Genomic DNA, 25,194 nt, shown 5'->3' with positions numbered 1-25,194 from the left:
ACATCTAGGGGAAAGGGACCATGGGAAAATGGATTAGTGAGAACTGGAAGTTGGTACAGCCCCACTTCCTGTCTATGGTATGGTGAGCACAGAGGAGGACTAAGGGTCAGATTTGCTCTGTGAAACTGTGAAACCATGACTGAAAACAACCAGCTGAACACAAAGCAATGCAGAAACTGCAACCCATGTCATGTCAATGACATCAGCACTTGATTTGAAACGACTCACTGCCATACTACTATTTTTGCAGTGTGCAGTGTGCAACCAGAGCACAATGGAATATGAATAATACAATGGAATTAATATGAACCATAATTTCGACTCAATATTTGGATAAAAATGTAAAGTAATAATTTTTTATTTTTGAGATAATAACTGAATGCCACTTGCTGAATTAAGCAATGAAACAATTTTCACTCAAATTACAAAAAAAGCAAGTAGCAAGATTGAATTTAGCATGAATTTTTGAAAGTCTGAAATTGTATTTTCTTGTAAAACATACTCCAGGAAAAACAGTGTTTTACAGTGTGGTGACAACAATATAGCCTTCTCCTTTTTGGAATGTTTTTCTTTGCATTGAAAAAATATACACACAGTATAAACTCTGTGTAACAACTCCAGTTCTACTTGGCTGTATTCAGTGTGCTAGTATTTTTTTCTGAACACAGTGATCATCATGTTTAAGAATATGTTTCAGAAAAGGGCTTGTGTATATGGCTAACTCACCCTCATGGTAACACTGATGGCACTGTTCATGTTTGCTTTATACAGCCAGCCGTGCTTGGACACGCCCCCTCTTTGAGAACCCAATGACGCGGCATCCTTCAGGAACCAGAGAGGAATATAACGAGCACACATAAGAACACACAGAAGCACAATCATACACCCACACAGTCTGACTTCATCTGTTTCTTCAAGCCTGAACAAAACCTGTCGATATCTAACACAGTTTCCCACATTAGAACCTCTGGACGCCCTCTCTGTGTTTCAACATGAAGTCCGTTTTCACCTGACCCCCCAATTATTCACGTTCTCCCTCATCCCTACAGGGAGCAGCCTTCAAACTGAACAAACAAACTCCATCCCTGAGCGAGCGCTCAGACTGAATGGCAGACATGGAGCTGGAATTCTGGGAAACGTAGGTGAAACCCAATCAGGGGATCAAATGGCCCAGAGACAGCCGAGTCCTGTGTCTGTTCTTTCTCTAAGGCTAATGTAGTCCCAGAGGCTCCTCACAAACGCATGACTAATAAGCTGTAAGTTCCTTATTATTTATTTATTTTGCTTATCAGCCAGTGAGAACAGAGAGGAGGAGAGAGAGGGAAATCACAGTTGCGATATGCTGATGAAGTATGGTGCATGGAAGTACAGTATGGTGGATACCATATCCTTTAATTGTCACTATACTAAGGAAACTGCTAGAGTTAAGAAACAATAGCACATGAGTTTCTTGCTCTCTTTCATAAGTTTATTACTCAAACGTCTAGACAGAGTGAGTTTAAACAGCCAAATAGGACCAAATTCCTGAGCTGCACATTAATTACATTAATCACTAATTACAGCGATGCATTCTGAATCATGTAAATGACACCACATATCTGTAATGGCATATTTTGAGGTTTCTTTTGGCCCAATGGACTGGTACCCCTGGTACATAAAAAAAGTACCCAGAGTTGAAGAAACACCCACTTATAGACACACTAAAAATAATTCACAGTGAGGAATCATGGGTAATTGCCCCTTACCTCCTCCTTATCTGCATCCTCGTCCACCTCAAACACGTGACTCGCTAGCTTGTCTGGCCGAGGAACTTTACTGTAAAAGAAAAAAAACAACAACAACCATAAGACCAATAGACTTTTTTGCCTGTGCAAAAGTCACTGCCACAATGATTGAGTATTGAGGGCTTGCTAGCGTTTGCTAAGCATTCTTGGTTCCACTTTATATTAAGTGTTAAAGTCCTCATGAAATCAAAATCAAAATAACGACCTTGTTTACTTTGTTAGCAAACATTACTGGTCTTAGGGTGAATTCATTAATCCGTGCAAGTTAATACACAGATTATTATTATTTTTTTTTTTTTTGCCGTGGTAATCTTTAATCAAAATCTGAAAAGTAACTTCAGATCTGGAATGGCGTTCCTTGTCAGATGATGTCAGATTGACGGCTTGGGTTTGAATATCCTTAACCACTCCCCTCCAACCGTTAGTCTGCTATGAGCAAGAGATGGAGAGGAGGAGCACTGAAGTAAAACCCTGCCCTCTATTCCATAGATATCCATAATAAAGGCTAGATGTCTTACGGCGGAGTCTCTAACGTCATCACCGGCGGCCATCTTGTCACAGGCAGGGCTCTGTGGTACCTGATGTAAGGCGAGTGATCTGCATTGTAACATCCTGATGTTATTAATGCCTCAGTTACACTGAGTACGATATATGTGTGACGTCATTATCGCGAGACTACGGGATGGTTGAAAAACCCTGTGTGTGAAGAACATGAAGCTTGAGTAAACAGTGATTGAAGCTACACCAGTCTCTTCTCTTTATTGCATATAAAGCTAGAAAACCTGCCAAAGGGCAAATACAACATGGTGTCAGAGTAACGAAGACCCACGCACAGCGAAGATCATGGAAACGTATGGCATTCCCGCACCGCGGATGGATTGGAATTCAGCCAACTTGCCCGAAGCATGGAGGCGGTTCAAACAACAAGCCGAGCTGATGTTTTCTGGCCCATTGCGGGAGAAACGCGAATCAGAGAAGTGCAGTTACCTTCTTTTATGGATCGGGGAGAAGGGACAGGACATATACAACACCTGGACACTTTCAGAAGACGAAGCTCAAAAGCTACAGACATACTACGATAAGTATGCAGCTTATATTACTCCCAAATCCAACCCAATATATGCCAGATATCGCTTCCATTATAAAATGCAGGCCGACGGCGAAACATTTGAACATTTTATAACTGAGCTGAAGCTACTCGTGAAAGACTGCGGCTACCCAAACAGTGACGAAATGGTCAGGGACCGCATTGTGTTCGCCACGAACTCCCCGCGGGTCCGTGAAAAGCTGTTAAGTCAGGGAGCCGAACTAACATTAGAGAAGGCCATAGATATCGCCCGCTCCCACGAGCTCGCACAGATGCAATTAAAAGAGATGACTGGATCAAAAGACGCCCAAAAAATTGATGCTGTGAATGCAACAAAACAACGACAAAATGCACACAGATACATTAAAACGAAAGATCATAAACCAATGCACAGAGAATGTGACAGATGTGCAGGCTCACACAGCCCAAGGGAAATGTGCCCAGCTCAAGGCAGACAGTGTATGAAATGTAAAAAGTACAACCATTTTGCAAAAGCCTGCAAGACCAAGAATGCCGCTCCACCAAAGCCTCAGAGGAGACCTGTGCATGCTATAGAGCAAAATAATGAAGAAGAGCAGTGTGAATTGTTTATTGACAGCATCACAACGGTGAATACAAACAAAAGCAATGTACAGGCTTATGCAGACATTAAAGTTGGACCTAGCCAGCAAACAATCAGGTTCAAAATAGACTCGGGTGCGGAAATTAATGCAATACCAAATAACACTTTTAATGCATTATTTAAAAGAGTGCCCATAGCACCACCCGCACAATCTGTTACAGCCTATGGAGGCAACGCATTGGAAATCCGAGGCACCTGCACGCTAGAATGTGAGCACGACAAGCACTCAGCGCTGCTAGAGTTCCACATTGTCAAGGCCAAAGCACCGCCCATTTTAGGTTTAAGTGCCAGCTTAGACCTAAACCTCATTAAACTAATAATGGGAGTAAGTAAAGAGGAAACAAATACGTACAATGACCCGGAGACCATACTAAAGGAGTATGCAGATGCTTTCCAGGGCATTGGAGAATTCGCTGGAGAATGTACATTCCGGGTCAGCCCACATGCAACGCCAGTGGTCTACCCTCCACGCAGAGTCCCCATCGCACTACGAGCTCGGCTGAAGGAGGAGCTCGACAAAATGGAGGACAACAACATCATTGTCAAGGTAACGGAACCCACTGAATGGGTTAATGCCCTAGTGGTAGTCGAGAAACCTAAAAGCAAAAATCTGCGAGTGTGTCTAGACCCCAGAGACCTCAATAAGGCTATTCAGCGGTCCCACTATCCACTCCCCACACTTGAAGATGTCACCACAAAGCTCACGGGAGCCCGCTACTTCAGTGTCCTAGACGCAAGGTCAGGCTACTGGGCCATTAAGTTAAGCACAGAATCATCAATGCTGACCACATTTAATACACCGTTTGGCAGGAACAGGTTCCTCCGACTGCCCTTTGGGATCAATTCGGCACAGGACGAATTCCAGAGGCGCGTAAATGAAACGTACGAAGGCCTCAAAGGTGTTGCTGCCATAGTTGACGACATCCTTGTATTCGGTAAGGACAAAGAGGAACATGACACTAACCTAAGAGCCATGCTACAACGCACAAGAGAAAGAGGACTAAAACTGAACCCTGACAAATGCCGTGTTGGAGTCCAAGAGGTTAGCTATTTTGGCCACAGGCTCTCATGTGAAGGCATCAGCCCAGACCCACAAAAGGTAAAAGCCATACAAGAGATGCAGCCACCACAGTCCAAACCTGAGCTAGAAACCTTGCTAGGCATGGTCAACTACTTGGCCAGATTCACGCCACACCTCTCAGAGGTGAACGCACCGCTCAGAAAATTGCTAAAACAAGATTGCGAGTTCATATGGGATGCTATCCACGACAAAGCGTTCAAGCAGATCAAAGAACTGATCACAAATCACCCAGTATTGGCATACTGGGTGATTTGCGGGACGGGTCATTAAAATAAAAAATAAATAAAAAAATCCATGTATGTTGCGTGCAATTCCCTATAGCCTATATTAAATATTTGAGAATATCTATTTTCATATTTTATTAGGTTCTTGAATGAATCTTTGATAAGGTTACAATACGAAGCCTGTAGCAACGTAACTTGCGTGATGTCCCCAAACCTTTGGCGTCACGTGACATGTCACGAAACCAGCGCGCCAAGCAGCTCCCGCCGCCAGCAGCAGCAGCCACAACAACAAAAACGGAGCGATAAAAGTGAAGATGGAAGACGAGGTGCGGGAGAATCCCGGTCACAAGTGCATCAAGCGAGCGCACCTTCAGCTCTGCTGGCCGGGTGCTGGATTCTAGCCTAAATGGATTAAACCCCGGTACAGTGGATGCCATTCTTTTTTTGCACAGCGAACGTAAAAACGCAAGATGAACATTTCCATTCAGTGGTTATGTAGCGCAGGCTGTAAAATTATTTAGCCTATTAGATGAATACAAACGCTGTTTTGTTGAAAATGAAATGCTGAAAATGTTTATCATTATCTTGTTATTAATATGACCTGATTTATGGTTCATATTCATTCTAATAATCGTATGTTGTTGCCTGTTGACAGGGCGATGTTTCCAAGCACTTTCAGGCAGAAATAAAGGCTGTTTTCTTTTACATTACAATGCATAGTATGTCTATTTAATGGTTGCGGGTGCGGGGCGGGTTGTAAAAATAGATATAATGGTGCGGTGCGGGCTGGGGCGGGACAAATAATTTAATAAAAGCGGGACCCGCGGGTTGGAAAAAAATCCGGCCAGCGCATAACTATCTTGAAACGACTTATCTTCCTGTCATGTGCTATGGAATGAGGGCGGGCCCTACATTTTTTCTCATTTCAGAAGATATACATCACAATAATAGGGAAAAAAGATAAAATCACAACTTCTGTTTCATGCTGCCTTTAAACAAAAAAATATGTTTTATTCTAGCCTCATGCATTCTTTTTTGTCAGCACTTTATTGTGGATAAGTTTCATAAAAAAAGGCAAAATTGAAAAAAAAGCTATGAAAATTGCTATTTTTTCGAGTCAAAGACTACATCTGGATCAGATTCAGTACGATGATCAAAACACAGATAGAGTACATTCCATCAACACTCCCAAAGCTTTCTCAGTCCTATTGCACTTCATGGGTCGACATTTCATTTAGTAACATTAGGCCATTTTGATTTATATGCTGTTTATTGTTGATGATCGCATTATTTTCAATCGTTTCTGCTTCTTTTTTTCATGTGTTTTTATCTGGAGATACTGTACTCATTCATGAGATGCATAATACCACCCCCAACCTTATAACAGCTTTTCACGGAAAGCCATTATTATCAGGCATAATGTTATGCCTGATAAAGACACTTAATATAAAGTGTGACCGTGTTTTTTTTTTTTAATGTGTCGCAATGTGGTTGCTTGGTGAAAAATATCTCAACAAGCTAAACGATTTGAGGCATCATTCATGTCTGTAGCACATACTGTACATCTAACCAAAATGTTCAGCACTTATAACTCAAGGACACAGTTGCTCTTATCCCTCATCCCCAGCTGATGCAAAATATCCACATGTGCATGTGTGTTCAAGGAAACTGCATTAGCGGAATTATCATGAAGGCGTGGGGGTGAAATGTAATGTCGGTCATGATGATGATGTTGAAGCTTCACAAACACAGCACACATTATCTCTGTCTCTTCCATCACCATCATCCCTCCTGCTTCCTCTGTGACCTTTACCAAATGCCAGACACTAGCTGGCTCCTGATCTCCACAATGTGATTTGCCAGTTATTGACCGCTATGACATAATAGCGCTATATGTTAGTTGAGACAGGAAGTGACATCAGTGGATAACAGACACTTGTCTGGCGTTTGTCTGCTGCCTTGCCCTGAAACAGGTAGAGTATTTATGTGCTGAATGACAAAAGAAAGAGAAAGAGAAAGGAAAAGTGAGGAGGAAATAGGAAAAGAGCTGCTGATGGGTTGTTGTTGTGTGAAGAAAGGCATTTCCCAGATTTAGCTCAGGACGAGACCTCGCTGTCAACAGTGGGGAAGGACAGGATGAGGACACTGATAAAAATTAGTGTGTAAAATAGCATCTCTCCCTCTTTTACACACACACAAACACACTGTGCAAACACAAACAATGACTCATGGGCTCTGTTCCAAAAGACGAGTGAGCAGCCTTGCTGTCGATTGTCATGTCTACTTTTTACTGTCATTGACTTACATAGGCATCACTTCCGTGGACCCATCACAGAATTTTCTGTGATTCCAGGATACTGCCACAGATTTTGAGTTAAGGGGCCCGTGTTCATTTCACGGAATTCTGTGACTGTTTTCTGGAATACCCCCCTGGAGTCTTTACAAACCAAATTACTTCATACACAAACCTTTTGGAACAAACTAAAAACAAAAAAAAGAGCTGAAAACATGTAATGGTCTGTCAACCAAATGTTGTTAATAATGTTTTTGTGGCACGGAATAAAAAAAATATAATGATGCCTACTTTTTAGAAAAGCCTACACATCGGGGGCATGACTTTAACACCTTAAAATTCTGCCTACATAGGCAGCCCACTAGGTTTTTGGAACAGTGCCGTTGAATAGATATGATGTATCAATGAAGACCAGCTGTACTTCAAATAGCCATCTCCCCATCTCTTTTCTTTTCTTTCGATCATTCTTGTGGTCCTTACTTTGGAAGTTGGCGGAAGTCTCCAGAATAATCCTCATATTTGTAGTTCACCACATGCCAATCAGAGTTGTAGGTCTTGATGCACTATAAAAGAAAAAAAAAACAATCAAACATGAGTCTGTCTCCTCTGTCATATGGAAAGCACATAAACACATGGGCCAACACGCACACACGTACACAAAGACCCCAAATCCCAAAATGGCTAAAACATTCCCAGTAATTTAATAAGTATCATGTTTTCCATTGAAATCTGTGGCAACAGCTTTTTAGAAAATAATTTCCTCACTAGGCGGCACTGACTGTATCCCTGTGCTAATCACTGTTAAAGCTGTCACCACACCGCACCAACAAACAGACACTAATATATCCTCTGGGCATTACATTAAAGCAGATTCAATTCTATTTGCTTTGTTGGCAAGGCAAGCATTTAGTCCTCAGCAGTTCTTAAAGGGATAAGATGAAACTAAAAGCCTCTAAAACCCAAAACAGCTTTCTCACTCTTATTTGAAATCCAATTAATGCAGAGAAAGAGGAAGTGAGTGAGAGAGTAGATGAGTTGACAAAGAAAATTTAAGACCATTCGGAACTACAGTCAGCATTCAAGAGTTTTCTAAACTAAACGTCTCTGTACTCCATCTGTAACTTTTCTTTTTCCTTTAGGGTAAAATAGAAATACAATCAAATAAAAATAGTCAAATATAATAATAAAAATAGACAAACTGTAATTAAGAACAAGATTCTTTTTATATTATCTGGACAAAACATGAGTAATACCCATGCAGGGTTTTTGAGTATTACTGTGCGGTTGATAGGGTGTTCTGGGCGTTACTAGGATGTTTTTGGCCATTCTATCGCTGGTCAGGCAGATCTGAGTGATTATTTATGTTCATAGCACCAGTGGCATATACACTCTAAAAAAATGGGGCTATATGGCACTAAAAGTGGTTCTTGGCTTGTAATCATAGGGGAACCACTTTTGGTGCTATATAGCCCCATGTCTTAACAGGTTCTGTATATGGCAGCCGTGCTTTATAGCACCTCAGTCATTTAAAGAACCGGTGAAGAACAGCTGAAGAACCACTGAAGAACACTTAAGATTTGGTGCTATACAGCACTTAAAGTGGTTCCCCCATGGTTACGAGCCAAAGAACCACTTTTAGTGCCATATAGCACAATTTTTTAGAGTTATATGACACCTGTCTATCAGAACCAGCATTAACTTCTTGAACAATTTGAGCTACAGTAGTTCGTCTGTTTGATCGGACCACACGGGCCAGCCTTCGCTCTGCTCCCCACGTGAATCAATGAGCCATGACCCTGTTGCCGGGTCACCACTGTTCCTTCCTTGGACCATTTTTGATAGATACTGACCACTGCAGACACTGCAGGGATGAAAAATATCCCCCCTGGGGGATGCTACTCCACAAACCACCAACAGAGCATATCAGTCCCTCCAGAAAAACGCGATTATGCGATCGCGTGATTTAACGCATAATCAGACAAAGTCCGCATATTCATGCGGGGGCCGCATTTTTTCTAATACGCCGCACTTTCGCCGCATAAATTGCCTATTTCCGCGTGCAAAATATGCGGGGCTATCATGATTTCATAATCCCCGCATTTTCGTTGCAAAAAAAGTCATATATATTAGCAGAAAGTTGAAAATTTTTCGTTTACTTCACACAAGAGCCGCCATTTCCGCCTATTGCCATGGGAACGTTTTGAAGTGAGGTGATTACCCGACGCGAACGTCATCGAAAAGCTTCAAACCCCGTGGAGAAACCATAGATACCGGTGAAACCATGATGAAGCACAAACTCCCATTGGCCAACAAAAATAACAGCTAAAGAGCAAAGCAGTTTCCCTGTGTGCTGACTGATTTCAAAACACAGCATATGAAGCTTTGAAGCGTTATGAATCAATGAGTCGATTCAGCGGTTTGAAGCGTTATGAATCAATGAGTCGATTCAGCGGGTTGGATCGCCAAAGTCACGTATTTCAGCAGTTTGACACGCGATCCGAGTCATGAATCGACTCGATGATTCATAGCATCATGATGCTGTGTTTTGAAATCAGTCATCACTATATAAGTCGTTATTTAGTTTTTTTTGCACACACACACTAACCCTTTAAGAGATTGCACTTTGTGCATTGGAAGCACTCAACTGTCTGTTTTGTATAGCGACATCTGTAAAACAGGAAGTTATTTATTAATTTTTTCAGAAGTTGTAGCATATTCCTTTTGTAAAGCTACAGAACTTGATTGACTAAATGTTTTGTAAATTTGAGCCATTATTAAGGTCTTCAATAAAACAAGATGAGAACTTAAATATTCCAGCACTTTCTGTGATGTAGTGCTTTTTTTCTCTTTCTCATCAAACCGCAGTTTTTGCAAGTTCCCGCAATTTTATCGCATAAAATTGCATAAATATCCCGCATTTTTCATCGCATTTTTTAAGAAAACGTGCCGCATAATCAAGGATTTTTGCCCGCAACAATCACAAAAAAATGCCGCATTTTTCTGGAAGGACTGGCATATAAAATACCAAATTTATATATTTATATATATATATATATATATATATATATATATATATATATATATATATATATATATATATATATATATATATATATATATATTAAAACATTGCCAAGTAAAACGCTGCAACATGAGAATACAAACAACAATAAAATCAGAAATGGACTGTTTGCACTCCCTGTTAGCGCTCCGCTGCTTAGAGACTGTCTGGGATTTGTGATCCTGTTTCACGCGCCTCAATCCATGCAGAGCTTTTTTTAGAAAGTCAGCGCGCACCATAATCTATTTCAGAGTAACCGTATGAGAGTAATGCAATGTTTCTACTCAAAACTCATTCTATTGTGACCTTATGCAGATATTATAACACATTTATGCATCCGTTATTATATATGAGACGGCAGAAGTTTACGTCACCATAAGGTGGGAATTATCAGGCAATATTGAAACATCTTTCTGCGAGTCAAGAATTTATGGTTCTATTCTATCTAAATAACTATGAGGTAAACATGTGAATACATATTTCTCCAAATGTGCGCACTAAAAGCCTATGTTGTGTGCCGAAGCATAGTGATCAAAAATAAATGGGAGCAAATGCGATTGAATATGTACAGGTTGGTCTCGTTATTCTATTCAAAATATCAATAGGCTAACTAATGATTGATTTTGTATTCCTATCAGAAATTAAGAACTATTAGTGTCATGATAAATAGTTGTCAAATATCGAAGATATCTAATCTAAAAGCACATGGTTAAATCAGAATATTTATTGTAAAAATGTTTCTGTAACAGCTGCCAAAAAAGTCTATATAGGCTATAGCTCCACTGTGGTTTGTGGTTAATTTCAAATGGGAAAAAAAACTGTTTTTTTTCACAAAGCGCACCCTGTATATATATATATATATATATGCCCCTTCGTGGCAAGCATAAAGTGTATGGTACAAGTTATGTTTGATAATAATAGAGCAATAGTAATAGTGATGCTTGACTATCATTTGGTATATTGAAGCTGTTGTTTTTTTATACACTAAAAAGCATTTAGACAACTAAACCACCAGCACTGATGACTTATGACATTACCAAACAAAACTGATTAAAAAAATGATTGGACAGCTCATCTTGTTTGCCTTCCTCTGTGGCTCAGATTTAATTACAACTTTTACAAAAAAAGAATGACAAATGTTTACTCAATGTTTCAATTGAACATATTTTATGTCAGAAAAATCTGTTTCCAAGAACGTGTTTGCAAGTTTACCAGAGCAATCCTTCAGAATGAATGTTGTTCTGGAGTGTACAGAGGACAAGTTACATGTGACTAATGGTCGAGGCAGATGTTTTGATTTGTAAAAAGCTGGAAAACTGCCTGGCTCTGGCCCAGCTGCCATTGCTGATGTCACTGAGCTCTTTAGTGGGAGGAAGTATCGTTTTACGCTCTTCGCTGACGACGCCCAGTGCCTGTGATATCCACACAAACCTAGCCTTGACCCAGACCTCACACACGTACGGTTTTCTAACACAAATGCAAACACATATTAGAATTATTGAAGATGCACCATAAATTGGCTTGAGGATCCTCTCTGAATCTGTTTTGTCCTGTTTAACAATTTTTAATTAATGACAATTCCTCTTATTCACCTTATTTTGCAATGCGGAAGTAAGCTATTTTCTGTTAATGAGATTTTCAATTAATATAAGTAAATAAATAAAATAATAATATTTGTGCTACAAACCAGTGTGTTTATGGCTTATGGCAGTGGTTCCCAAATCAGGTCCTGGGCCGGATCAAATCATCACCGTGTTAAAAAAATGCTCCATGAACTGAGCTCCATTCCGATTGACAGGGTCTCTACATAGTGTTAACCGCTCCCTTGGACCAGATTTGGGAACCACTGGCTTTAAAGCAAGACACCACAGGTGAATAGGATAAAAAATAACATATATCAGATTAACAGATATCAACCATACTTCCCCAGTTGATTGATTGCATTAATTGCAAAAAATGTATGCAAACGAGGCATTATCTAAATACATACAGTATGCACTAACTTGCATACATTTCCAGAACAGAAATCTAAACATTAGATAAAGCCAGGTTCTTGTTTCATTTTGTTGATGTATAAGGTTTTACAGAGGGGATTTTGTATACAGTATATACAAAGTTCTGTCATGAAACTCTAGATGGCGCAGGCTGATAGTTCGTTAACTCAATGTGCATCATTCTCTATAATCACATCATTCTCTATAGTGCACGGCTGATTGGTTTCTGCTGTCTCAGTAGCCAATGAGCCTCTTTCAGAAGTCCTCCACCTTCCCCAGCTCCACCTGTATAGATCAGCTACTGGGTAATTCATGTATGCTATAAAGTACAGTAGCAGTATGTGTTACTTGCTCACAGCAGCGTGCTGTGAATGTATTGGCAGCAGCAAGTACTGTACTTGCTCTGCAATACCAGCAGTGTAGCTCCTCTGTAAAAAACTTCAGAATATGGAAGGAAATAAAACTAAAGTTTGGTGCTAAGTAGAGATTTCTGGCTTGCATGTATGAGAAAAAACAAACATTTTGAAAAAATGCCCTTTAAAGATATATTTTGTAGTTGAAATCTACAGACACAAATAGATGTGTATAAAAGTGTAATAAAAGTGTATAGCCCCTTTCACACAGCATGCCAATCCCAGAAAATTGCTAGAGTGCCTTCTGAGTAAATGCAAACACGTCCAAAGAAGTCCAAAGAACATTGCCGGGATCAGTCCCGGAATTCGGGCTGTATGAACAAAAGGCAGTACCAATGGCGCAAGGGGTGTGTCGTAGTGATGATGCTGAGGCTGAGATCATTCACCAGCTTTGTTGGATCGTTACGCGATGCGCTGGTTTATGATCGAATCAGAAAAAAATATGCAAAAGCGTGGTTCCTTAGGAGAGAAATCGCAGATCATAAGCAAACTTAAGACGCTGCAGAGACATTACATGATGTCACACATGGGATCTTTATGCACTGTGTGTGAATGCATTCACAGATTCCAATCACTGGCAGTGTGAATGAACCAAAATCAAACGATCCTGGGACAAATCCCGGGACACATTATCAGTGTATTTTCAGGAATATCTGTGTGAAAGGGGCTTATTTTAGATTTTTTTTTCCCACTAGTCTGACATTATAAAAAGCCAAATAGCCACAATCTCAAAATTGTCCAGTGCATGAAAAAACTATGTTTTTGCCTGTACCCAGCAAGCAATTGAGTTTAAAAGACATCTCATAGCTGTCCAAACACAGCCCTGACATCTAGGCTAAAACAAGGCAAATTTTGGGCTGTCAGTAAAAATGTAATAGACATCTAACCACAGCCCAAGAATAGACTAGTCATCTAGAACATGAATATGTCAAAGAAATAAAACCAAACACCTCGTAATCACTGTTGACTTTGCTTACATGATGGAATATCATACATCTCAAGTTATTTTGGCAAGAACGACATGCAACCAAATTCAAGGTTATTTTGGCTTAGAAGTGGGTTACTCATAGCCGGACTATATCGGGTCTATAGTTAACTGAGACGTTGAAATGACTATTGCTATTGCTTGCTGGGTAGGGTCTTACTATTCAGTTTAACCAGACACTAAAAGCACTTAAATAGTTCAATTAAGTCATCATTATTCTTAGAAGAACAAACATGGCTCCTTTTAAAGTAAATTATGCTTAGAATTAGGCTTAGATTGCACCACTCATATTTACAAAGCTCAAAACTATTTGCCTAACACAGCTGACTTTTAACTATTACCGCCTGTAGAAAGCAAGATGTTTGTGTGCATGATCTTCTGATCTTGACAGCAGTATTTCATCAAATGACGATCAACTGCTGGAGAAGGGAACCTTAACTGGGCATTTATCCAGATACGCGGTCAAGTGCATTTTTAAAAGATGATTCAGGTGCTTGGACTGCAGTGACTGGGTGATGAAGTCTCAGTAAAGTGTGTCAGATTGTGGTATTCTAATGCAACCTCTCAGAACTCACCTTTAAATAGTGGAATGTAAATAGCAGCATACAAATAGTGTTTAACTAGGCATGTTTTGGCAGTGTTTGCAATATGATTTGTGTAATTCCTTGAATTGTGTGCTAAAACAATACAGACAATACGCAAATAAACAATGCTATCAGTGAGTGCAATTCATTCGTTCATTCTCTTTTTTGCTGTGATCCATGAGTTTATGTGGAGCTCTTACCTCCTGGACGAGCAGGCTGCTGGCTCTCTTTTCTGCCCCATCTGGTACTGAAGAGTACAGAGCTCTGCCCTGACGCTTCAAAATGGAGATCTACACAGAAACATGTGGAAATGTTTCAGATTAAACAAAGACAAGCACATGAACATGTGTAAAGAAAGATTTGTCAATGTAAATCTGGCAATAAAACTAATCATGTTGGACTAAAAACTAAAGAGAGGTTTTCATCTTAATGGATTAAAAGGAAGATTTGGTCTAATCGAAAATCATTGTTTCCGTGTTTATACCCGTTTTGTTCAGTTCGTCTAAAAGCAAATTGTTATGTGGATCCAGTGTTGGGTTTGACCTGAATTCTGATCAGTTTTATACATTTGAGGACGTTTTAATTAGACATAAGTATAATTAAAAGGAATAATAGTAGGTTAGTAGACTGTCTCTTATTGGCCTGTTTAGCTGAGCAGTCCATGGAACCACTCCCGGCGCTATGGGCGGGCCTTAGGGGGCCGGGCCCGCCCACAGAGCTCCTGTGCCCCCCCTTCATCAAATTTACATTTAAAAATTATTTAAAAAATAATAATAATTTACGTGTAGTATTTATATATTTATTGATGTGTGTATTTAAGTGTAATATTTGACTCATAATCTTATTTAAAAAAACACCCGCGAAGTTTGACTGATTGTTTACAAAAAAGGGGTTTCCCGCTGACCCGCTCTAACGGCAGCATCTCGGTAAAGTTATAGCGAAGTGACGTGCGCTCGGTTTTGCCTAAGCTAGCTAGCTTGGTTAAATTTAAATTAATCGTGAAAGTGAAAATATTAAAATATGGATATACAAAGCTTTTTCAAATCGTCAGCTTCTGGAGGGAAGAAACTGACACCTGTGGCGCCTGAAACAACTACAACGACAGAAGGTGGTGGAGCCTCGGCTAGCAGCACCAGTCATGATCCAAGCTATGTTTTTTTTATGAGATTCCACTCCCAAAAACGTCGACTTCAGCAGTTGGTTTTATTACTCTTCTTAAGTTGCACCAGCTGTGGTGTAAATTATGCATTAGACACTAGCCGTGTTTACATTACCCTTTAAATTGCGCAAATTGAAATTGCGAATTGAAAATATTTCGAAATAGTTTTTTATCGATATTTAGATAATAGCGCAAAACAGCTGCGCAAATCTGTAATGGAAACGCAGCTACTGATATGCTATATGTGTGTGAGTGTGTCGTAGTTGATTATGCATGGTTGATTTAATACTTAACTTGAGATTTGTGACTATTAGGCTGTTATTAGGAAGTTGGCTTATAGCATGCTGTGTTCACGGAACAATGCAGACCAAGGCTATAACTGTAACATGATATCTTCAGTAACCGAAATATGAGTGGGCAATAGGCTAATTGTAGTTAGGATATTGAAATCGCCGTGAAACTGTTGTAGCAATAGTTGGTTGTTGTCCTATAGAAAAATGTATTGGATGTCATAATTAGGCCCCCCCAAGAATATTAAATGCCCGTCCATTGATTTGTTTCTGCCGCCGGCTCTGCATGGAACAAACAAAACAAGCCCTTCAAATTTTTGTTGAAAGAACACATAATATACAGATACTTGATTTTAGATGATTAGTTAAAGGTGCACTGTGTAATATTTAGGAGGATCTACTGACAGAAATGCAATATAATATACATAACTAACTATGTTTTCAGTGGTGTATAAAGACACATATATATATATAAAGAAGAGCAACATTTTATTACCTTAGAATGATCCATTTCTATCTACATACACCACGGGTGCCCTTACAGTGAAGTCTCCATTTTGCACCGTCATGCTTCTACAATAGCCCTAAATGGACAAACTACTCTACAGAGCACTAGCTACTCCCTGCTGTCTCAGACGACGACATCTTTGTCCTGTGTCGGCCACCGTAGCTTCTCTAAGTGCTTTGAAAGTGAGGGGTGAGTTGTGGGCGGTTGCAATTCGCAACCTCACCACTAGATGCCACTAAAATTTACACACTGAACCTTTAATTGCATTTGATACATTTTACTTTCAATAAAACATTTGCAATGGGTTTGTAAAAAGTGTTTTTATGCATCCATTTGTTGGATTTCCACTGTTCAGACCAGCAGGGGTCACCAGCACGTGGTATTTCAAACGTTTCAAAACAGTGAATCATTTTGCGAAGCAATTGTTTCAATTGATTCAAAGCTTATAAGCATTGTTTCTCCCATCACTGTATCTCAGAAATACAGTGAGTAGGATCCATTTTTTGCAACAAAAAGATAACAAACGCAAATCCACGTACTGGGAGACCTAGGCAAAAAAAGACTCAAAACAGAGCTGAAAACCTCATACACAAACATCCACAAAGAACACCAGACACTGAACAAGAAACACTGGGGTATAAATACACAGGATAATCAGGAACAGGTGGGGGTAATCAATCACTATGGCAACAAACAAGGGTAAAGAAAAGCAGGAACACTGGGAACAATGGTTAGAGAAAATACACTTCAAAATAAAAGTTTAAATAGCAAAAACAAGAAACATACCCAGGCAGCAACATAAGGGCCCAGATCCAGCCCACATCTGGTACGCATTGAATCCACATACACCAGATGTGGCCCGGATCTGGGCCGACACTAGGGGCAAAACAAGGGAACACTAATACTGAAATTAGGTTGTTAAAAAGGGGGTCTAATGCGATTTCATGCATTCTGACTTATTTACACTGTTTAAGAGTTGGATTGTCATGGTAAACATGGCCAAAATTTCAAAGAACGAGTTGGACGTTTGACAGAGTGTTTCTGTGCCAAATACACTCCTTCAGGATTCGAACAAGTTTCAGAAGGTTTTTTTTTTTTTTTTTGTATGGCCCTGTATGACTTCACAAAGGGGGGAATTAACTGTTCGCAAAGACCCGCCCCCTTTAGTTACTGTTGCTATGTCCGACAAGCCATGGTGCTCTCACACCACACACGTTCTCACGTAGAGAAAATATATCGTGGAGCAAACAGGACACTGACAACACGCCGACAGACAGAACAGAGCAAGTTATTTTTTATATGAAACAAAATCTAAACTTTGAAATTGTAATTTTTTTTTAAAGAAATGTAAAAAAATAAATACCGTTTTGTCGCACTTTAATGTGTCGTGATCACTGTAGCGCCTCAGTTAAAGCTGCTTGTGAACCGATTTTCTCTTCCTTGTAGTTCATTGACAAGCACGAAATAAACATGAATGAACACTAAAAGAAATGTTGTTTCAACCGCGGAAAGACGTCAGTACACACCGTTTTTCCAAGTTCAAGTCCACCAACGTTAATCTACTAACTCTCCTGACTGTTTTGTCTAACAAAACGGCAGATTCGGCGATGTGATTGGTCAGATCGCCTGTCAATCAAACATGCGGCGAAGGGTGAATTGCTTGTATGGGCACTTCTCCCGAATGAGCGCGTGCGCATATCAACCAGAGCGAGAGCACGGCCATCAACGAGCTTAGTTCAGGTTACGGAAGCCGCCGGCAGCGCTGTCATTTTGTTTTGAGACCACAAAATCAACAATGTCACTAAAGAAATGTGATTTTGGTTGTGAGGAAAAGATAACCTTGTTCATCTTCCCAAATAATCCAGCTTTAAGGATGCAGTTTGTTTTTCCGGAGCAGCAACAGATGTTCTGCAAGTGTGTTTGTTTGTTCCCGGTCACGAGGCGAAACCGCAGGCGGTGAGTGAAACTGCATCAAATATCTGTGTTTTGTTGGCAATCGGTGTGTAAGTGCATATAATGTAAACAACACAAACATATAGTGTATCAAATGTTATCCAGGGATAATGCCGTGATGTATTTTAAGTGTGTGTGTGTGTGTGTGTGTGTGTGTGTGTGTGTGTGTGTGTGTGTGTGTGTGTGTGTGTGTGTGTGTGTGTGTGTGTGTGTGTGTGTGTGTGTGTGTGTGTGTGTGTGTGTGTGTGTGTGTGTGTGTGTGTGCACGCTCATGACTCTTTAGCTCTGCCCACTGCACACCGGCACAAGTTTGGCTGTTTTCGGAAAGAATCAGTACAGCGTATCTGTCTTTTACAAATCTGATCGCACTAAAGACTATTCAGAGATATGAAGGATGCAAAACTACTCTATACTCAAGATTAACATGAGACTGGCAGAAGCTGTGTGTGTGTTAGTACCCTTTAAAAGATAATCAATTATTATATTGACTTACATTAAGTAACATTTTGACTTATGTCTTTATTATAAATGATCTTTTTTACTTTGTATGATTGTTTTTTGTCTTTGGGAAAATTAATATTTTTGATTAGTATTAAATACAAATTTAACATAAATACAATTTGAGAAAAAACAATATATTTGGTAGTAACATTTAAGTTGCTCAATAATATTTTTGTGTGGCCATGGACTGATTTAAAACAACTAGCATATACAGTAGGAGTTACGGTCATGTCTCTGCCTTTCTAGGACACGTCTGCTTTCATACTTCCGCAAACATGTGAAACAGCCTAAGGCCTGATGTGAAACCAACATTGAACATGAAGCTAAATTGTCCATCGCTGTACAGCCATACATTTTACATGAAGAGATACACTCATTATAAACAGCTTGTATGATTGTGGTGCCTCTAATATGGACTGGAAAACATAAATAATCAAACTATGCTTTCAATCAATCATAATCTTGATTACGAATATTAACCTGAAGCATTGTATGGCGGCGTGAGTTCTTTTTTCAGCCTTTTTCAGAGTCACATGCAGCCAAAGGCCGAAAATGTACAGACAGAGAACTGCTAAACTCTGGTGTATGTGGTATATTTTGGGAATAGCTACAAGTTAATGAATAAAATATAATGTAAAACATTTAGGGGTGGTGGTAATGGTCAGCAGAAAGGAAAATTGTTTCATAAAAATGCAGAGAGATTTGTGCGTGTGTTAGGTTCTCTTACGAGAGGTTCTCTCGTATTGCGTAAGTTCCTTACGCTACGGGAAAGTATTCTTTCTTCGAGATTTCTGAAAAACCCAAAATTATCCTTAATTTTGTAACATTGTCAACGCAGTGCGGCAGCCTGGCAGACCATAGCAGGCTATTCCAGCGTGCTATTAGCTGCTCTGCTGGCAACTGCAGCAGCCTATCGGTGAGCCCGCGTGACGTGGCGACCAATGAGGGCGCTTCGCGCCCACCTGGCTTCATTTGCCTACAGGTGGGGCGTGGCCACGTGTATATAAGCAGGGCTCACGGGCTGCATATTCGATTTTCTTTTCTTCAGCGAAGCCCTTCGCGTCGCTGGATCTGGAACCCGCCGCCGTGACCGCGCAGACAAGCAAGCAGAGGACAGCGCCTGAGGAAGCCGGCAGCATCGCGCCACCTTCAGCCTTCCGTGCCTGCTCTGCTATCCGGCAGCCCCATATCCTTTTACGCTCAAAGTGTTGTCGCCGCTGCGTCACACTTTTCACAAAAAGAGCCGAGCGTTGATACAAATGTCTCGTTCCACCTGCGGCTCGTGTCACGCGCAGCTCAGCTCCGGGGACCGCCATGTGATCTGCGCTCTCTGCCTGGGCCGTGATCACGCCGCCGCCGCACTCCACGCTGGCGGATGCCAAGAGTGCGAAGAACTGACGATGTCGACCCTGCGGGCTCGACTCGTCCTGTTCGAAGATGATATCCCTCCAGTCCCTGCCACGCCGCGCAAGAAGAAGCGCCGCTCGCAGCGGACTCCGGAGCTCGCAGAGAGAAGCTCGCCGGAACCTTTCCCGCCCGCTTCACTCTCGCCTTCCCCGCCCCCACCCCAGGCCGCCATTTCTGTTGCCGCCTCCGGGGATGAGGCGGATGCGGCCGCAGAACGCGCCGACAGCTGCTCCATCATGGCTTCCGACAGCGAGGACTGGTCTTCCGCATCCTCTTCAGTCCGGGGCTCCGGACGCTCTCGAGCGGGTGAGGACGCCGAACTCTTGCGCCTTCTCACCCGGGCTGTCGAGCAGCTAGGCCTCGAATGGGCCCCGCCCAAGGTGGCAGCGCCGAACGACTTGACGGATGCTTCCTAAACAGTCGCCGCCGTGCGCCCACCTCCAGGACTGCACCCTTTTTGCCGGAGCTTCACGAGGAGCTCGCAAAGTCCTGGAATGCGCCATTCTCCGCGAGGGTCTCGTCTCAGGCTTCTTCGACGCTCTCACAAGTTGACGGCGCGGCCGAGAAAGGCTACAACGCTATCCCTCCGGTGGAAGAGGCGGTCGCAGCGCACCTTTGCCCGCCTTCTGGTTGGCGCTCAAAGGCTGCCCTCCCGTCTAAGGCCTGCAGAGTGACGTCATCGCTGATCGGCCGCGCTTTCGCTGCCTCCGGTCAAGCTGCGTCCGCTCTGCACTCTATGGCCGTGCTGCAAATCCTCCAAGCTAATCTCCTCCGCGACATGGACGAGAAATGCTGTGACGCTGAGTTAATCACGGATTTGCGAAGCGCGACGGATCTCTCCCTTCGCGCCACCAAGACCGCAGCACAGGCCCTCGGACGCTCTATGGCCTCCCTCACGGTAGCTGAGCGCCACCTCTGGCTCACGCTCGCGGACATGCGAGAAACAGAGCGCGCGGCCTTCCTAAACGCCCCGCTCTCTCCGTCTGGGCTTTTCGGACCAGCGGTCAAGGGGATCGTCGACCGTTTCTCCGAAGTGCAGAAAACGACGCAGGCCATGAACCTTTTCCTGCCTCGACGCCCCGGCGCTAGCAATAGCTCCGCTGCTCGCCGTCCTCGTGACCAGCCAGCAACGAGCTCCGCGCAGCGCCCAGCGCGGCCCCCTTCGTCTCAGAGAAGACCGAGCGGCCGCCCCAGATCGCGCTCTTCCAGCCGTGGTAAGCCGCCTCCACCTCGGGGCCCCCGGCCTAGGATCACGCTGAAGCCCGAGCCTCCAAAGTCCTCCTAGCAAGAGGCGAGAAACGACGGTTAAGTCCCGCCGCGGCCGGACCACCGTCAAAACTCTTTTTCCTGTCAGCCCCCACCACTGTGGCTGCTGCAGATGGATTTCACGCAGCCAACGAGCCGGCAAAAATGCCTTCTCGCCTGTCAACAACCGCCGTTTTTACGGCGAACCAGAGAAATCACAAAAGTTGCATTATTTCTGGTCGCACGGCTCGCGCCGTATGTGTTTCAAATGCAGTAAATGTGCCCACTTTTCTGTGTTCACCCCTGCACACAAGCACTATAAACCCTGTGTCCCCCACTCACATAAAGCGGCCACCGGCCGCTCGAGTGCTAGAGTTAGGTCACGTGTCCGCTTGTTTGCGTCCACGACTAACCACCACACGCGCTGTCACACAGCCACTCTTAACCGGTCATGTTCCACGCGTAAGAGTTGTGCCCGCTCAAACGCGCTCACACATTTTCGCGAACATTATGCCTCAGGCGCCACGCGCCATGCCACACACCATTTATTTTCCGCCCAGGGTGGCCGGAGCGATGAGTGTAGGGCCGCACACAAGCCACTCCCCGCTCGAAGCGGCAGAGATGCAGTGTGTAGGGCGGCCAGCCATCGCGAGCGATCGGCTGGCCCACAGCACAGAGAGCGCGCGCACTGCGCCCGCCCCTCCTATACGGGCCGTCAAACCCGCGAAGCGCGGCGTTTCGAGCCCGGAGGCCGTTCTATCCCGTGTGGCGCACGCGAGAGCGTGGGAAGCCATTCCAGGTGTATCAGAATGGGTGCTGAAAACAGTGAAGCACGGCTACACTCTGCAGTTCGCTCGCCGCCCTCCGCGCTTCTGTGCGCGTACAGAGACGAGAGTGAGCGAGGAAGTAGCACATCTACTTCGAGCAGAAATAGCCACGCTGCTGTGCAAAAGGGCTATAGAACCGGTTCCCCACTCTATGAGCGAGTCAGGCTTTTACAGCCGGTATTTTCTCGTGCCAAAAAGGGATGGGTCGCTCAGACCGATTCTGGATCTGAGGCGTCTGAACAAAGCTCTTATGAAAAGATCGTTCAAGATGCTCACGACCAAGCAGATCCTCGCGCATATTCGCCCGAGAGACTGGCTAATCTCCCTAGATTTGAAAGATGCATATTTTCAAATCAAGATAACGCCGCGTCACAGGCCATTCTTACGATTCGCCTTCGACGGCCAGGCTTATCAATACACCGTCCTTCCGTTCGGCCTGTCACTAGCACCCCGTACATTTACGAAGTGCATGGACGCGGCCCTCGCCCCTCTGAGAAATCGAGGGATGCGAGTATTGAACTATCTGGACGATTGGCTCATCCTGGCGCAGTCGGAGGCCGAGCTCCTCGCCCACAGGGCAATGCTGCTCAGCCATCTGGACAGCCTAGGGCTCACGGTCAATTGGACCAAGAGCTCATTAGTGCCCACGCAATCAACCTCATTTCTGGGTTTGAATCTGGACACTGTGGCAATGTCAGCCCGCCTGTCACCCCATCGCGCGCGCCAAGTTCGGCGCATGGCTGCGTATTTTCGGCCAGGCAAAATCGCACCTCTCAAGCTGTTTCAGAGGATGCTGGGACGTATGGCCTCAGCTGCAGCTGTGCTCCAGCTGGGCTTAATGCGCATGCGCCCGCTGCAATGCTGGTTAAACGCCCGAGTGCCTCACAGGGCCTGGGCGTCCGGTGGCTTCAGGATCAGAGTGACTCAGGGCTGCGTGTCAGCCCTAGAGCCCTGGTTAGTAGCCGACTGGTACCAGAGGGGAGTGACGATGGGAGCCATCTCACACCGCAAGGTCATCTCGACGGACGCCTCCACCACGGGTTGGGGCGCCGTTTTCGAGGGCAGATCAGCCTCGGGCCTTTGGTCGAGCGAGGAAAAACTCCTACACATAAACTGTTTGGAGATGATAGCGGTAGAGAACGCGCTCAAGCAGTTTCTCCCGCTTATACGAGGACACCATGTGTTAGTCCGGTCGGACAACACCACAGTGGTGTCCTACGTGAACCGGCAGGGCGGTGTCAGGTCCAGAGGTCTGGGCAATCTGACAGAACGCCTGCTCGTGTGGGCACACAGCTCGCTGCGCTCGTTGAGAGCTGCGCACGTGCCGGGCCACCTCAATGTGGGCCCGGACAAGCTGTCCAGGGGCCTCATTCTCCCAGGAGAATGGTCCCTGCACCCCCAGACAGTCCAGCTGGTATGGCGCCTGTTCGGCAGAGCGGAGCTCGACCTCTTTGCAACAAAAGAGAACGCCCGCTGCCCGACGTTTCTGTCCAAAAGCGAGGATGCGCTGTCCCAAACTTGGCCCAGCCTCCCGCTGTATGCTTTCCCGCCGATCTCCCTATTGCCCCAGGTCATAGCGAAAATCAGGGAAACGCGCCGTCCGGTGCTCCTTATAGCACCGCGCTGGGAGAACCAGATTTGGTACCCAGAGCTGGTGAAGCTGTCGCACTCACCCCCCTGGCCAGTTCCGCTGAGAGCAGACCTTCTCTCTCAAGCAGGAGGCTCAGTTTGGCATCCCCATCCAGAGCGATGGTCTCTGCATGTATGGGTGACCAACGGATACCCGTTGACCTGCCCGAAGGGGTTATGAACACGATTTCACACTCTAGAGCCCCCTCGACGAGGCGGTTATATAGTTCTAAGTGGTCGGTGTTCACTGAGTGGTGTGTTTCCAAGGGATTGGACCCACAGCAATGTGGGGTCCAGCGGGTGCTCTCCTTCCTCCAAGAGCTTTTGGAATTGGGCAGGTCCCCTTCCACGCTCAAAGTGTATGTGGCGGCTATAGCAGCGTTCGCTCAGACGACGCTAGGTAGCACGCTAGGAAGGAACGAGCTCATCGTCCGTTTCCTCAGAGGAGCCAGACGGATGAATCCCCCGCGGCCCCCGTCGGTTCCTATATGGGATCTGGCCTTGGTCCTAGAGGCCCTGAAGGCTCATCCCTTTGAACCGCTCGAGACTGTGGAACCAAGGTTCCTTTCGCTGAAAACCACGTTTCTGATAGCTCTGGCTTCAGTGAAACGCGTGGGGGATCTACACGCGCTCTCAGTGAGCCCGACGTGTATGGAGTTCGGTCCTAATGACTCTAAGGTCATTCTCAGACCGAGGCATGGTTATGTCCCCAAAGCGATCGGCACTCCCTTCAGGGCGCAGATTATCTCCCTCTCGGCTCTGCCAGCATCCGATGAGGGGGACGGTGGCAATTTCCTCTGCCCTGTCAGGGCATTGAGGGTTTATGTCACACGCTCCGCCGCCTTCAGGCGTTCTGAGCAGCTATTTGTTTCGTTTGGTGGGCGCACTAAAGGTCTCGCCTCCTCGAAACAGACCCTGTCCAGGTGGATAGTGGACGCGATTGCAACTGCATACGCTTCCAAACACCTGCAGTGCCCGCTAGGTGTCAGAGCACACTCCACCAGAGGCATGGCCTCTTCGTGGGCTTGGGCCAGAGGGATTTCCATCCACGATATCTGTATGGCGGCAGGCTGGGCCTCCCCGTCTACGTTCGTGAGATTTTACAATCTGGAAGTTCCTGCCTTACAGGCGAAAGTGTTATCAGTTCAATAGGGCCGTTGGTTCTGCCCAGTGATTCTGCGCAGACATAGCTCACATACTGGTAGTAAGTTCGGTACTAGGCTCATGTGAATTTGAAGGAGACCGGCGGTGCCGTTCCCTCATTTACGAGACGAGCTGTTGTGAGTTTGAAGGTGACCGGCGGTGCCGTTACCTCACTCATATAACAAGATATTGTGAATTTGAAGGCGACCGGCGTTGCCGCTCCCTCATTCATGAGACAAGGTGTGGTGAATTTGAAGGAGACCGGCAGGTGCCGTTCCCTCATTCATGGGACAGGGTGTTGTAACCACCCGTCGTAAACCACCCGTCAGTTCGAATGAAGTGTCTGTATATGTGGTGGCCCGTTTTTTCTTTACCGGCCACCCTGCCCGAGCAGTGTTATGGTC

General features: G+C 44.2%; 1 protein-coding gene across 1 annotated transcript in view; it reads right to left on the bottom strand.

Annotated features, from left to right (window-relative positions):
* dock9b (dedicator of cytokinesis 9b) overlaps positions 1-25,194 on the bottom strand; it is a 94,717-nt gene that overhangs the window by 24,821 nt on the left and 44,702 nt on the right. The window contains exons 3-6 of the mRNA XM_079840031.1: positions 14,329-14,418; positions 7,572-7,654; positions 1,746-1,815; positions 727-822 (exon numbers count right to left, since the gene is read on the bottom strand). Of these exons, the coding sequence (XP_079696157.1) occupies positions 727-822; positions 1,746-1,815; positions 7,572-7,654; positions 14,329-14,418 (339 nt within the window). The remainder of the gene's footprint in view (positions 1-726; positions 823-1,745; positions 1,816-7,571; positions 7,655-14,328; positions 14,419-25,194) is intronic.

Source organism: Gobio gobio (assembly GCF_949357685.1).
Source record: "Gobio gobio genome assembly, chromosome: 17".
NCBI classification, from domain to species: domain Eukaryota; kingdom Metazoa; phylum Chordata; class Actinopteri; order Cypriniformes; family Gobionidae; genus Gobio; species Gobio gobio.
The sequence above is the reverse complement of the archived record's forward strand: the minus strand, read 5'-3'. Positions and strand labels throughout refer to the sequence as shown.